The 16,458-nt window shown below is 42.2% G+C and overlaps 1 protein-coding gene across 9 annotated transcripts in view; it reads right to left on the reverse strand.

The window, feature by feature from the left end:
- ZNF236 (zinc finger protein 236) overlaps positions 1-16,458 on the reverse strand; it is a 151,760-nt gene that overhangs the window by 23,792 nt on the left and 111,510 nt on the right. For 8 of the 9 annotated variants that reach the window (XM_045378098.3, XM_074022201.1, XM_045378094.3 and 5 more), the window contains 2 exons: positions 11,487-11,674; positions 1,965-2,096 (listed from right to left, as the gene is read on the reverse strand). In XM_045378098.3, coding sequence (XP_045234033.2) covers positions 1,965-2,096; positions 11,487-11,674 — 320 coding nt within the window. Of the gene's footprint in view, positions 1-1,964; positions 2,097-11,486; positions 11,675-12,688; positions 12,771-16,458 lie in introns of all 9 variants that reach the window. The other variant, XR_012427043.1, reaches the window with a different exon arrangement.

The raw sequence follows: 16,458 nt of genomic DNA on the forward strand, positions 1-16,458 counted from the left end.
GAAACCAGAAAACTAAATCATAATGTTAATGTATGACTTGCTTTGTTGTGATAATTGCTTTATTGCAGTGGTCTAGAAATGAACGCACGTTATCTCTGAGGTATGCCTGTATTCACTGATACAGATTAGTTATCCACCTCATTTTTATATTTAATTAATCTGTCAAATTTTGAAAAAAATTACACGCTAGACCAAGTATTAATATTTGGTTTCTCTCATTACCATCTACTACTCAAATGGAAGTTAAAATGGAATATATCACTTCAATTGGGACATTTCAAACTAATCTTAACATAGGATTACTCTAAAAAAAATTATTCTTCTAGCTATATTAAACCAAATGCTAAAATCATAATGTTAAAAAATAGCAAAGTAGTTTCATTTACTAGTCACACAAAATACAGGAATTAGGTAAGGTGTGCCTTGGAACTGATTTACGAACTCTCTGAAACATACCAGACGAATAAGGTTTCACTACAAAAGCACCATGAGAAAGAGAGCTTAAAAATATGACCAAGCCGCCAATGCGTTTTCTGTCTCAATGGATGTGTGTGGTCAACAGTTACCTCACCAGGCCTGAGGTACTCAAACCCTGCACACTCCCCAGTGCCCTTGATCAGCTCCCGAGCATCACCGATAAGCCCCTGGAACATCCTGCTATTAGTAGGTAAGAGTGTATTTCATACCCAGGACCTTGGGCAATGCCACATAGTTTGTGCTGATGATGTGACTTATGGTGAAGGCCGATTTTTGTTTCATCTGGGGACCTGGGCCACTGCATCAGTTTGATCTGGAGGGGCTGGGGCCTGGAGACCGCATAGCTAAGCCCAGCCACGTGGGCACTCCATGGCCACGTCTGACCCTAATACAGTTCTGGATACCAGAGCTTAGCTGAGCTTCCCGAGTTGGCAACAGTTGGCAGGCACTGTCACACAACGTTCCTGGGAGAATCAGCAGTGTCTGTGTGACCTCACTGGAGCGGACACTGGGAAGCTTGTGCCTGGGTTCTCTGGACTCCACCCCACATGCCTTTTCCTTCTGCTGGTTCTCATCTGCACCTTTCCATTGTAACCACAAGTATAAACCACAACCACCAACAGATCAGATTTCTCTGAATCCGGTGAGACCTTGTAGTGAATCGTCAAACCTGAGGGCAGTCTTGGGGACCCCAGACACAAATGTGTTAAGTTATACAAACTGAAATTCAGTGAGACGAGCTCTGGTTACTCAGGTCAAACTCCAGGACATCCCCAGTGCTGGTTATATCTCATCTCTTTGTGAAAAAGCCCTTGTCCTACTGAAAAACAGGTAAGTCATTATTTTGAAAACTCATTTGCTAAAAATGTTTAATGCTTCCTAAATTCAGAGATTATTCATCATCTGTGCTTTAATTCTGACCCTGGAAACTTTTAAGCAAAGAGTTTTCAGACTCTTCTATATTTAGACTACTGCTTACTAAATATTTTGTCTCTCAAAAACATGTATTTTTAAGAAAAAAGACTAGCCAAATGACAAATAGATCTTGCACACAGATGCACACACACACACACGTATATGAAAATGTATATGACACTTAACAGAACCAGCAAAGGTGTTACTAGGAAATCTGCAGAAAGAACTAAGTGCAAGTGGCTGGATATGCGAAGTCTGATCAGTAGGCAAATACAATATTAGTAAGTTTAAAATTAGATTTACATATGACTGGTGGCTACATCTAATTTCGTGGTACTAAAACCTCACTCCCTAAGAAACAAATCACAAAATGACTGAGATGTCGTACCTGTCATTCAACACACACCCCCGCAGAGCCTATGTCCACTCAGGATTCAGCTGGGGACACCTCAGAAGTCGGCCCCAGCCACCCGGGCCACACAGCACTCCCATGACCCTCTACCACCATCCCTTCTGAATCTGTATGTTTTTAAAAGCGACGAAAGCTCTGTGGATGAAGGAATATCCTGTACCTGGTAGGCTACTTCTTCACAAGCAGCAGACGCTGACTGTGGCGTGTGGCTCACTAGTATGACTTGCGGCGAGCCTGCTCCACCCTGGCCCGAGAGAGAGGGATCCGTGAGGAGTGCTGGGAACTGCTGACCCTGGCAAAAGATTAGTACTATTTCAGAAGTTGTAACATTAGCAAAACAAGTAATAATTTAAAAGCTCTTTTATGGTGCAGCTACCTTGGAAAACAAGCTGGTAGCTCCTCAAAAAGTGAACTGTGGAGTCACCACGTGACCCAGCAACCCAAGAGAAGTGAAAACAGAGTCCACTCAAAGCCTTGTACAGAAATGTCCACAGGAGAATTACCCATAACCAAAAAATGGAAACAGCCCAAATGCTCATCAACTGATAAATGCACAAATGAAATGTGGTATAAGGGAATACTGTTGAGTAATAAAAAGGTAGGAAGTTCTGGTACATGTTACAGCATGGAGGAACCTTAGAAATACTCTAAGGAATGAAAGAAGCCAGTCACAAAAGACAACACAGATGATCACATTTCTATGAAATATCCAGAACAGATGCATCTACAGAGACAGAAAGTGGACTGGCAGTTGCCAGGGGCAGAGGTAAGGGTGGGCCGGGGGTCAGGGGAACATGGAGTGATGGCTCATGGCTCCAGGTTTCTTTAAGGGGTGAGGAAACGCTCTAAAATTGGACCACAGTGATGGCTGTACAACTCTGTAAATACACTGAAAACCATTCAATTGTATACTTTAAACAATGAGGTGAACTTATATAAATTACATCTCAGAGTCTCTACATGTGTGTATATTTACAACACACTTCTTTGCTTAGAAACACATACACAATTTTGCTATGCTATAGAAAACGACTGTAAGTCTTCTTACCAGCCTAGCACACCTCTAGCTACGAGAATGGATCTGAGAGAATAAGAGAGAATGAGAAAGGTAGGGTGGTATGGGGCACGAGAGCAGAGAGGAAGCTGCAGCTCAAAGGGTCTGAATATCTACTGCAAATGCTGAATTTATAGAAGCAATTCAGCATGCAACTTGAACTGCTGCAATCAGCACTGATTCTAAACATATTTCACACACAGTTAAAACCATGGCTGATCACAGGAAGCATGGCTGACGTTGCTGGCTCCTGTGCTTTAAGGTGAGGGGTGTTTCTCAATGTCTTAGGGAACTACGCAAGCTGAGGTCCCAAAAGGAAAGTTAAGAATTGAGTAGGGGATGCCGTATTAGTCCGTTTTCATGCTGCTGATAAAGACATGCCTGTGACTGGGCAATTTACAACAGAAAGAGGTTTAATTGGACTGACAGTTCCATGTGGCTGGAGAAGCCTCACAATCATGGTGGAAGGCATGGAGGAGCAAGTCACATCCTACATGGATGGCAGCAAAGAGAGGAGAGCTTGTGCAGGGAAACTCCCCTTTATATAACCATCAGATCTCATGAGACTTATTCACTATCATGAGAACAGCACGGGAAAGACCTGTCCCCATGAATCAATTACCTCCCACCAGGTCCCTCCCACAACATGTGGGAATTCAAGATGAGATCTGGGTGGGGACATGGCTGAACCATATGAGACACAGTAGAGGAAAAATAGGACTGAGCTGGCATTTTTAAAAACTTCCTTCATCAGAGAATTTCAGGTTCACTTCTTAAGGGAAAGAGCGGCAGGTGGCAAAATAGAAGTCAAAAACATACAAAGTCATCATCAGGGATTCCAGAAAAAGAGAGCTTCTAACTTGATTTGGGTTCCTTACTTCCCATAAGCAGCTTTTTAAAAAAGCAAAATGAGGCTATTTTAGGTATCTCCATATATCAGCCTAACTTTTTACATAAACATTATCTAAATTGAAAAGTTCTTTTTCTTTTTTTTTTTTTTGAGATAAAGTATTGTCCTGTCACCCAGGCTGGAGTGCAGTGGCTTGATCTCAGCTCACTGCAATCTCTGCCTCCTGGGTTTAAGTGATTCTCGTGCCTCAGCCTCCTGAGTAGCTGGAATTACAGGCATGTGCCACATGTGTGGCTAATTTTTGTATTTTTAGTAGAGATGGGGTTTCACTATGTTGGCCAGGCTGGTCTCGAACTCCTGACCTCAGGTGATCTGCCTGCCTCAGCCTCCCAAAGTGCTGGGATTATAGGTGTGAGCCACTGCACCCGAAGTTCCTATCTATACTAATAAAGCTTCACGTTCCCTACCCCCCTACATAGAGAAGTTGATTGAACATTGCTATTTTCAAATACCAGTGAATACTACACTTTTTTGTGACATGTCTGTTGCCAGCTGCTGCCACCACCCTTATCAGACTACCCAATTTGACAAATTGTATTAATCAACCTGGACTTATTAATTCACATTTATTTTATTAATCAAAGACCAAAAACACTGCTGGTCAGAAATTCTGATGCACATAAGAACCAACTGGCTCAATAAATTCATATATTCCCAAACTAAAGGTAAGATATTTGAGAGTCTTAGCTTTTATAGATATACCTATACAAGCTATATCTTAGCTTATATAGGTATATCAAGGGAAAAATTACAACTTCTTGTTGTTTTGAAATAGCAAAATTACAGAAATAAAGAACAGAGTGGCAGATGTCAGGGTTAAGAGGGTCTTGAAGTCATTATAAAAAGCAACATGAGGGGTCCTTGAGGTGATGGAAATATTCTGTATCTTGGCTTGTCATTGATAATAATTGTTTGTGATATTATACGACAGTTCTGCAACATGCTCCTATTGGGTGAAACTGGATAAGTGTATATGGAATCTCTCTGTACTATTTTTTAAAAATTGCCCGTGTGTCTACAATTATCTCAAAAATTTTAATTAAAAAAACTTGAAATCTATGTAATTTACTAGCTTATCATTTGTGTTTCAATTGCAAACCTTAAGTATTCTTTTTTTTTTTTTTTTTTTTGAGACAGAGTGGTGCTTTATTACCCAGGCTAGAGTGCAATGGCACGATCTTGGCTCACTGCAGCCTCCACCTCCCGAGTTCAAGCGATTCTCCTGTCTCAGCCTCCTGAGTAGCTGGGATTACAGGCACATGCCACCACGCCCAGCTAATTTGTTGTATTTTTAGTAGAGACGGGGTTTCACCATGTTGGCCAAGCTGGTCTCGAACTCCTGACCTCAGGTGATTCACCAGCCTCGGCCTGCGATTACAGGCGTGAGCCACCACACCCAGCCAACCTTAAGTATTCTTAATGCAAATTTCCTGATTTAAAAATCAGTGTCCAATAAAATCTATACTCAACAATTAGCTATACTTACGGAAGTGATACACAAATCGGCTAAAACAATATAAAGGTTATTTACTTTTGGTTTGTATTATTATTTGCAGTTGGTTTCTTTGCTATATTTGGTTTACACTGAGGTAAAGATTACAGGAATTTGCCTTCCCCTGGAGCACACGAACTTTGCAACATGAGAATGTAACAGCAAGCACTGAGTCCCAGCAGAGAGGAACGGGGCAACAGCTGTTGGCCCTGGCAGCTGGGGCAGCTGCGTCAGAGTCACAGGGAGGGTGGGTGATGAACAGCACAGATGCCAGCCCCACCCATGACTACTGAATTAACTTGAGCCTGCTGGGACCCAGGGAAGTCAATGTTCGACTAAATCTGAGAAATGCTGTAAAACATGAGAAAGGGCTGGATATTGATGAAAGGCATTCCATGCAATAACACACTTCACTATACTATTACCAAGTACCCATAAATCAACCTCATTTCCTGCTCGCATGTACTATAATTTCATTAGAAATATTTTTCTTAGCAGTTCATTTTACTGGCCTATACACAACTCTTAATAAACTTAAAACAAAACATTGTGCCTCAATAAAAATGTGAAGATATTTACAAGAGTAAATATGAATGACTTGTAAAGGATGAAGGCTAAGAAAGGCACAAAATTAAGAAAGCTTTAAATAGCATGGGCCAGATGACTCTTGGTGTTAAACCTACAACTAACTTGTTACTTCAGAATCGGCCTCTTTTCCCATCAGGAGTCTGTAATAAGATTTGCCAATTTCTGGGTCACCCCACAGTCAAATTTAGACTTAAAAAGCCACATTCATATCTCTAAAAACAAAGTTTTAAATGTTTTGCACCTGGCCAATTATCTGTAATAATAAGAGATGTTTTTTTTTAAATGACAAGAATTAGTATACAAGAGAATTCCCCTCATGAATAGGTAAACTACTTCTTGTATTCAGAATAAGAACTAAAAATCATTTTGCTTTCTTGAATAGATTTTCCGCATGCATGTTTACACCTCCTGATAGAACTGTCAGACTCCAGTGGCCAAGCAGGACACACAACTACCAGCGGCCTGCTCCTCCTCCCCCCTGAAGAGTCTAGAGTTTGGAACAAATACATCAAAATTATATTTCAAAATTAGCTAACTTTCTCTGAATTAAAATTATCATTTACTCCAATATTCTTCCAAAATTGGGCCCTTTCCAAGTTTTAAATTAGGATTAATTATGTACTTACAAAAACATATACATTCCAAACTTTTTAGTATTATGGACTCAAATTTGCCCTTTTATTTTTTTTTATTTTTTATTTTTTTTGAGACAGAGTCTCACTCTGTCGCCCAGGTTGAAGTGCAGTGGCGCGATCTCAGCTCACTGCAACCTCCACCTCCTGGGTTCATGCTATTCTTCTGCCTCAGCTCCCCGAGTAGCTGGGACCACAGGCACCTGCCACCTTGCCCGGCTAATTTTTTGTATTTTTAGTACAGACGGGGTTTCATTGTGTCAGCCAGGATGGTCTCGATCTCCTGACCTCATGATCCGCCCGCCTCGGCCTCCCAAAGTCCCGGGATTACAGGCGTGAGCCACTGCGCCCAGCCACATTTGCCCATTAATTAAGAATACTATTTAAGTAAACTAAGACCACCTTTCTTTGTTTTTAGGAACATTTTCTTTCATGGATTTTATAAAGAAATAAAAAATAATACATAATAAGTTTATGTGACTTTCCTATCTTTTAAATATGTACAGTAATTTCTACGTTTATATTACTGTTTCCTTCAGTTCCTTTAGGGAGATTCTTATTTTTCCATGCACAGAGTGCAGTGTTCAGGGCGGTATAATGCTAAACAATTTGATTTCTTCACATTGGATCTCTTCCTTGTGCTATTAGTCCGTTTCCTCATTAAATTCAAGAAGCATGTGTCATTTTAAGGAATTAATATTAAATCATTTGACATTTATCCCCTAGTGAATAACTCTTAAATGAACAATCATCATTACACACTGGTTAATTTCTCTGGACCACCTTCTAATTTTCAAGTCAAATTTTTATTATCATAAACAATCATAATAATTTACGTATTTACAGACATTTTCTTATAGGTTCATTAATATCTTGACAATAAAAAGGTGGTTTTGTTGCTACAAGGATTCATTATGTTTAGAAAAATACCATTCATAAAGCTAAGAAAGGTTTCATCTGGTTTTTGCAAGTTTTCAGAGTATTAAATCAGCATAAGTCTAAGTTTGCCAGCTAACAGAAAAAAGATTCAAATAAAGCTACACAATTTCTACTGGATATTTTAAAATTACTTATTGGACAATGTATGCTAATTAATCAATTTGGTTTACAAATTTTGCATATGAAGTACAGAAAAGAATATACAAAATGAACTTAACCCACCAAAGCTTAATAGAAACACTAATGTATCTGGCTAGACACAGGTTCCAGAGCACCCACCCGGCTCCTGCTGCTCACAAAGCCTCCTGCTCCCATGTCCTCAGGTCAGAGTGGAAGGGCTGAGGGGGGCGGCAGGGAAGCACTAACGGCAGGGCGTGTGGCTGCAGGCACACCCTGGACGCCAGGCACAGGAGCCACCTGCACAGTGGGTGGGAGGGAGAGGGCGTGGCAAACGAGGTACTTCTGGCAGCTCAGCAGGCAAAGCCCAAGTCCACGTGACGTGGCAGGGGCTAGGCAGGAGCCAGAGGGGCAGCTGATGGAGTCTGTCCTGAGGCGCTGGGGACCCACGGGGCTTCTGTCCCAAAAGCAGCATCCTAAATGAGACAGTGACCCCACCAGGGGACTGGTATGGAGCCAGGGAGCCTGGGTTGCCTGCTGGTGAGGACAGCAGGCCCAGAAACAGGCCACAGCACATCCCAGGGTCATCACTGCCACCAAGGCTTCACTCTACAGCCCTTCTTGAAGAACATCCTTGGAGAACCACCTGCCCGCTCACAAGGCTCCCGGGTGACCCACGTGCACTACACCAGCAGTCCCTACCCTTTTTGGAACCAGGCGGGCTGGTTTCGTGAAGAAAAGTCTTCCACGGATTTGAGGTAGGGGTGTTGGGAGATGGTTTCAGGATGAAACGGTTCCTCATCAGGCATTAGCTAGATTCTCATAAGGATCACACAACCTAGATCCCTCACATGTGCAGTTCACAACAGGACTCATGCTCCTCTGAGAATGTAATGCCCCAGCTCATCTGGGAGGTGGAGCTCAGGGGGTAATGCTCGCCGGCCCACACGCACCCCGGCTGTGCGGCCAGATGCTAACAGACCATGGACAGGTACCAGTCCACAGCCTGGGAGTTGGGGGCCGACTGTTCTACAAAAAAGGCATGGGACATCCTGGCAAATATCTGCAGACTTTAAAAATACAACCTGGAAAATACTGAGAACTACTTACTGAACTTTCACTTCAACTGTAGTGGATAATTCTCAAAGTGATAAAACTTAACATACAGAAAATACACTCTCATAATTATTGAAATAAACGCCTTTCTGGGTTTTTCTCAGCAAACTCAATCCCCACCCTCCAAAAGTTATTCAAAGGCATCTAACTAATTAAAATTTATATTTTAAATAATTTTTACTTCTTTACTATGTCTTTAATTACTATAGTTAAAAGTCTACAAGGATTTGTTGCTACAAGGATTCATTATGTTTAGAAAAATACCATTCATAAAGCTAAGAAAGGTTTCATCTGGTTTTTGCAAGTTTTCAGAGTATTAAATCAGCATAAGTCTAAGTTTGCCAGCTAACAGAAGAAACACACCAGGGACCCTGGGAGCTGACTCACACATGTAACAGGACAGTCACCGTGTTCCCAAATGCAATGCTAGGGTAGTCCAATGCACGTTACGCCCTTAAGGCTTTGCAAGACAACAGGAAGTGTAAGGTCATATTTACAGTCGTCATCATTTAAATATAAAAACATCTTAGCAGCAAATAAAAAGGTGGGAAAGACAAATGGACTCCGAGTTAGTGTACAGACTCCTGTACCTGGATTTGAAGCGTGTTCCTTGAATGGTAAATAAGTAAAAGTGCTCTCCCATCCAGCCTCCCCCCGCCCACTGCCTGCCCCAGACCTCAGGGGGCTTCACTAGGCCCTGAGATACAGTAACCAAGATCACAGGTAGGAAAGGAGGAGACATGGCTGGTCCATCATAATCATCATGCTTCCTGCATCTAGGAAAGCACACCCCAGTAATTTACATCTTAGGATGGGTACTTTTTTGTTTATTTGTTTTTGTTTTTGAGATGGAGTCTCACTCTGTTGCCCAGGCTGGAGTGCAGAGGTGCGATCTCGGCTCACAGCAATCTCTACCTCCCGGGTTCAAGTGATTCTCTTGCCTCAGTCTCCCAAGTAGCTGAAATCACAGGCGCCCGCCACCATGCCCAGCTAATTTTTGTATTTTTAGTATAGACGGAGTTTCCCCATGTTGGCCAGGCTGATCTCAAACTCCTAACCTCAAGCCCACCTCGGCTTGCCAAAGTGCTAGGATTACAGGTGTGAGCCACCACACCCAGCCAGTTGACTATTTTTGTTCCAACCACAATTTTAAAACATGATACGAATTGCTAATATTTAGAAGGTTAATTATGTGACAAGCAGGAGTTGATGGTGCATAAGAGCAGGTGAAGAAAGGGTGTTAAACTCCATAAGCAGTCATGCTCTCCGCACAGCTCAGGAGGAATGCCTCTGAGTGAGATGCACGCTCTGCTTCCCAGCACCGCATGTGGCTGTCGGGGTTGCCCGACAGATCCCTGGGGGCAGGACGTAGGCAGGGCTGCTTGACTACAGGCAGGTCACCCAGAGGGGAGCCCCTGTGTCCAGCGAGCAGGAACCCTGGCGTGCGGTGTGCCTGGGTCACCTCAGAAGAGGATAGTGGCTGTGCAGGGGTCCTCGGTGAGGAGCCCTAGGAGAAGCCTATTTGCCAACGACATGTGAGTATCCCACAACCCAGGGAGACTGACTGAACACTGAAGCGATGCAGAGGAAATGCTGCTATTTCACTAATGAAAGGGACTAGAGCTTAGAGAGGTCATTTCTTCAGCAAGTGGCTGTGATAGTATTAGGACCAATCCTGCTCTAGATGCCAAAATCTGTTTTTCTTGTACGGTGAGCCTAAAAAGCAGAGACAGAACAATCAAGGAATGTGTTTTGGTGAAAACAGCCTCAGCTTTTGTTTTGAGAGAGAGAAGGTCTCACTCTGTCGTCCAGGCTGGAGTGCAGTGGTGCAATCACGGCTCACTGCAGCATCAACCTTCCAGGCTCACCCAATCCTCCCACCTCAGCCTCCGGAGTACCCAGTACTACGGGTGTGCACTGCCGTGCCTGGCCCAATTTTTTATTTTTTGTAGAGACAAGAGTTTTGCCATGTTGTCATGACTGCTCTCAAACTCCTGGGCTCAAGGAATCCTCCCACCTCAGCCTCCCAAAGTGCTGGGATTACAGGCACGAGCCACCTGTGTCCAGCCTCAGCTTTCTAATTCTGCTGTGTATTTTGCTTCTATTACAGCCAGGAACAGACACATAGAAATCACAATTTACATCAACTAAGAATACATTTTTTATAGTCAACTATGAAAATTCTGATACAGCCTTATTATAATTAGTCTTCAACTATCAAAATGCGGGCATAGCTTTGTTACAATTCATCTTCATTATAACGAATCATAATGTATCATTATGATTTTCCTAATTAAACTCTGAAAGGTTTTTCAGCATCTTAGCTCAAGGAATCATGTAAAAATGTACACCCCTTTGGCACAGCACTTCTACTGGTAGGAATTCATGTAAGAATCTCAGTGACTAAGGGCATGAAAATTTCCATGCTATTTATTGAAACCATGAATACAACATAACGCCCATCAATAAACTTCATCTACATGATGTGTACACAAACTTATTTCTGCAGAAAGTTATAAATATGTACCTTAAACATTCATATAAAGGTGTAGAAGGATATATACAATAAAATGTTAACTGTGGTTCCATTTGGTGGTGGGATTAAAGCTTTGGGTTTTATGTTTTACCTTATTTTTTTACATTCTTCCATATTATCTGAATTTTCTTTTTTCCCCTTTTTACATTTACTGTATTATTTTTTAATCAGAAAAAAAGCTACTTCGATTTTGAAAAAAAAATGCTCAGAATATATATTTAGGAAGGAGTCAATGAATAATGTTTTCAAAGACCACTTTTTGAAAGGACCTTTGCATCCCTCTCTGAGGAGCACTTGCCTGAGAGGTGATGTTGAGTGTGACAGTGTCCAGGCCTCCAGACAGCATACCCTGAGTATCGGCCAGCGTCAGCGTGACACTAGCGTCACCTCCCACACCCGACGAGGACATGACCAGGTTCTGAGTCGAGATGGCCGATGGAGACATCGGTGTTGTTGAAGGAAGGCTTCCGCTTGTAGTGTTAAGTTCTACAAAAGAGGCGAAGTAAGTAGGTCAATGGGAAGGCCAGACAAGTCCAGGTGTAAGGGCACAGGGAAAGCGATGCTCCCACCTGCATGCAGGAAGCAGCATTCATGCTGCCTGAGGTCTCCAAGCTGCACCAAAGAAATCACAGGGTCTTCAATTCTAATTTTAGGATAAAGCTTTTCTTAGTTTTTAAACATCTTTACGCATGAATATACTGTGCTTCTTAATTATAACACACACAGAGAAAAACCAGTAAACAAAGAGTGAAAATGAGACCCCACAGTTCCAGTCACAGCTACTACTGTAGAATGAAAACTCAGACAACAATTTCCAGGGCACTGTCCCCATCCACAACTAAAGAGACCAGTTGAAGAAAGGAACCAAGTATGATCCACTGACGAATTACTAGTTCCAAAGCTTACAGGATAAATTTGACCATCTCTGCTCATTTTCTCACTTTCATCACCCTTACTGACTCTTAAAAAGACAGGAGGTCAAAATAAACTTCATGAAATCCTTTAAATATTCATTTATCCTACATGACATCTTAATTTTCTTCGGAAAAGACAACAAAACTGAAATATCCCCCCTTGTAGCCGATGCTAAGAGAAAAGAAGGTACCTGGCAAAGAAAGGTCTTTTCTTTTACAAAACAGACACTCATGCACCTTGCTGACAGATGAGACGGGGTCAGTATGGGATTATCAAAGTCCTGTAGTGGGCACCAGTGAACACAACGCTGAAAGGATAAACACAAGGGCACACATACGCACACTCACTTTATCTGACAGTCGAGCCATCCATTCATCTAAAATATGTATTCCTCATCCACTTGTGCCTGCCACTGTGCCAGGCGCTAAGGATGCCGGATGACAACCAAAGGAGAAAAAGCTATTTCCTAACCAGGTTTCAAAACAAAACAAACACGCTCCTGTCAGTACTTTGCTGTGACTTGGGTCACATCAGTCCAGCGCTCTCCTAGGAGTCAGGGGCCAACAGGAAAACTAGGTTACTTACTTGTCGCTGGAGTTCTCCAAATACAATGCCTCCACAGATCCACACTCCTGGGGTCCCACACTGTGCTGCACAGACCTGGAACCTTCAAAAGCAGTAGAACCATTAGCAGGCTGGGAGGCTCGAGCGCTGAAGCAGCCGCCGGGGCTCCACAGATAGCTAGGTCAGACCCTCCCGCCTGCTCCAGCGTCCACACAGAGTGCTGGCGGGAGCCCGAGGAGTGTGGCCTTGTGGAGGATGTCTGCATGTGCTAAGCGTTCCAGTGACCAGTACAGCAGCCGACCTAATAGCTGTCCTTCTAAAATTCCCTCCACACACCCTTACTGCACACTAGCCTGCGGGTACGTTTTTAACATGAGTGGTCAAAACTGTGGAGAGGCTGGGGCGGGGGGGCAGGTGGCAGCTGCCAATGAGCTTGCACAGAGGGAGGACAGGGAAGAGAGGCACGTGCCTGTGAATCTCGCCCAGGATCACATATAGAGCCAAGGCGAAGGCAGCACACAGCAAAAATGCAAACTTCATCCCAACTGCTGAAATAAAGGAATCAAAGATCTTCTCCCCACTCCCACCAGTCAACTAATCCTGACTTTCTAGTGATTATTAAGGTATCAGAGATTCTGGGACTGTGCAGCATGAAAAATGCAAAAAGATACAGAAGGCTTGTGTTTGATTAAAGTGAAACCTGACACAAAGTTCAATGAAAACAATAAACAACTTCAGACAGTGCCAATGTTCATATTTCAACTCAAACAGTGAACCTTTAATAATGTCCTAATTCAACGGATTTTCCACAAACAGGATGATACCAGTTCCAGTACAACTGTCCTCAATATGATTGAAAAGAACACGTGACTAGAGCAGAAAAAAGTTGAAATGTTCTTAAGCATGCAGTTAAATTACAAGCTACAAATAGCTCTTAACTATCTATTTGTTAAAAGCTACAATTTTATATTCAAATTAAATACTCTTAGCATGAAAATGAAGATCTCACGCTGAAGTGAAGATTGTAGACTCTTACTTTTATTCTTCACTTATTTTTCTGAAACCACTGTTCCTCCAGCATGTATAGAGCAATGCAAGTCTGACTTTATGATTCTGACTCAAAAATAAGTTTAAAAGATTAATAAACCATACACTCATCATACCCAACATTATCTTAAATCTCTTGGGATATTGCCTCATAGCTTCTAAGAAAACATAATTTTATAAGGTTCTAAAAATAGTTTAAAAGAGATGATATCAGTTTTTTCTTGCAATTAACTTAAATGTGAGAAGAGAGAAGGTGGGGGCGACAGAACAGGAGAGAAGCACTGGGGTAGCCCCTCATTCCCAAGCATCCAGGTCACTCACAGGGACAACTTGTGAGGATAAGAATGTCCTCTTCAGTTTTAATACACACTGGCAAATAGAAAATGTTAAATTGTTGAACTATTTAAAATTAAAATAAGTGATTATACTTAAATCTAGAAGAAACTAAGGCTAGAATAACTTTACAAATAAATAGAAAACAAATACCGGTCTTTGCTTTCATTGAAAGTAGAACTCAATTTATTCATCAAAATTATCTTAAATTTAAAAGTGGGTGAAGGTAAGAACAAAAAGATCATACTCATTTGAGATGAATTCTTTAAAAAGTTGTGCTAAATTTCTCAAGCCTCTATCAAGACTACGATCTGCTTCTGAGGCAGTACTTACATTCTACGGGAACATGTTTTAAGAAAAACTCTTTGTGTCAGATTTGGGAATGGATGTTGCTGGGATGAAACTCTGAAATAGTCTTCAACTCCTCCATCACAAATCTGAACAAAAGCATGTGCTTTTATCCTGCATGTGAAATTGTGAGTAATTGTCTCACTTGGATTTATTCACAAATCCCTAAGTGGTGATACACTTCTTTCAATGCCTTCGATTAAGATGAAACAGCCACAGTTAACCTAGAGGCTGATGAGTCTTAACTAAACCTTGCTTGCATAGAGAATCAAAACATAATAATAGCCACATACATATTCATTATGCTCAACGCAAGTTTGGTATGGGCATTAGAGGTTTTTAATTGAGTGTTTACTTTAGAAGAGCCATGTTTAATTTCAAAATAATGTCATTTTAATTTCAGTTGTTAGTGGTGTGGCCTCAAGCTAGATCTGAAACTGACTATGACTCTAGATAAATATTGCTCACTAAGAGGCAATCTCCTAACTACTATTACAGAGGTGAGATCCACTACATAATTATAACTAGGACCAATGGGATGTGTAAGCCACTCTAAAAACATCTGCTTAATATTAAGGATTGAGTAGGTCAATATATGAAGAATTGCTTCCTATACCCAGGATTATTCAAAGATGCTAAAGGTATTCAAGAACATAAGACAACTTACTTGATCACATAAAACAAACCCTATATTTAAGAATAGCTGATATTACATTAGTACACAAATATTCTTTAATTATGCATTCATCTTTTAATGTCACCCAATCCCTTGAAAAGCTTTTTTTTTTTTTTTTTTTTTTTTTTAATTTAGCAAGAGGGATATAAGCTAAAGTAGCCTGAGAGAGAGCGTGAGAGAGAAAGATATTTATTTTCTCAGCTGGCTTTTTTTTTTCTTCTTGAGACGGAGTTTCGCTCTTGTCGCCCAGGCTGGAGTAGAGCAATCTCAGCTCACTGCAACCTCCACCTCCCAGGTTCAGGCAATTCTCCTGCCTCAGCCTCCTGAGTAGCTGGGATTACAGGCACCCACCACCACGCCCAGCTAATTTGTTATATTTTTAGTGGAGACGGGGTTTCACCATGATAGCCATGCTGGTCTCAAACTCCTGACCTCAGGTGATCCGCCCACCTCGGCTTCCCAAAGTGCTGGGATTACAGGCTTGAGCCACCATGCCCGGCCTCAGCTGGCTCTTTAAAAAAAAGGTCTAAAAGAATAATAATTTTAAAAATGCAAATCAGCAAAGTGGGTATGTTGCTGTCTGTACAGAAATATCCGTTGCATAACATGTGGGAGCCTTGCACCCACTGACTGAGGACAGCTCGCCTGCCCTGAGAGGACCCTCACCTGCGTGTGAGATGCTGGTGTGATACTTTCAACATGTGTCTGTGGAGGTGAATTTATAGGTACAGCACTTACTACCGAACTAGCCAGATCGCAGGAGTTTAAAGAAATGCGGGCAGCCAGAGCAGAGCCCTGGAGTGCATGCGCCCTCATTCCACCCAACTTCTCCCTTCGGTCAGAACATCCCCAATTCTGAGTCAAGCAATCTGCTGCACCTGCAAACATCCAGGATCACCAAGAAGCACAAACCACTCCACTCAAACCGAAACCTCTACAACCTGACTTGTCTCTCCATCAATGTGCCAGGGGCTCACTAAGGATGTTGAGCAGAGTTTCCAGGAAGACATGAGGCTGCACCGCTGACAGCCAGTTTCCTGCTCAGTGAGGCCAGCTAGCGGGGCGTGAATCCAGACATCTCACCCAGAGCCCTGCACCACGAGCGACCACCGCTCGCTTCGGCCCACACACAAGCAGCACGTCTTCACACTGCAACATGAACCAGGCAGCGGGGGAAAGGTGATGAACTCACAGCCCAGGATTACAATTCTAGAGATGAGAAGAACACACTGCCTGATCCTTTAAAAACCACAAACTATGAGGTTTAGAAAACAGGAGAAAAACATTTGCTATGTAACTTCAACAATACATCATATATTTTGGATCTTCCAGGCATTAAAATATCCACACCTCCTTGCTTCAGCTAAAGGCCACCACAGGTCATGCA

The sequence above is a fragment of the Macaca fascicularis genome, chromosome 18, assembly GCF_037993035.2.
Source record: "Macaca fascicularis isolate 582-1 chromosome 18, T2T-MFA8v1.1".
Taxonomy (NCBI): Eukaryota; Metazoa; Chordata; class Mammalia; order Primates; family Cercopithecidae; genus Macaca; species Macaca fascicularis.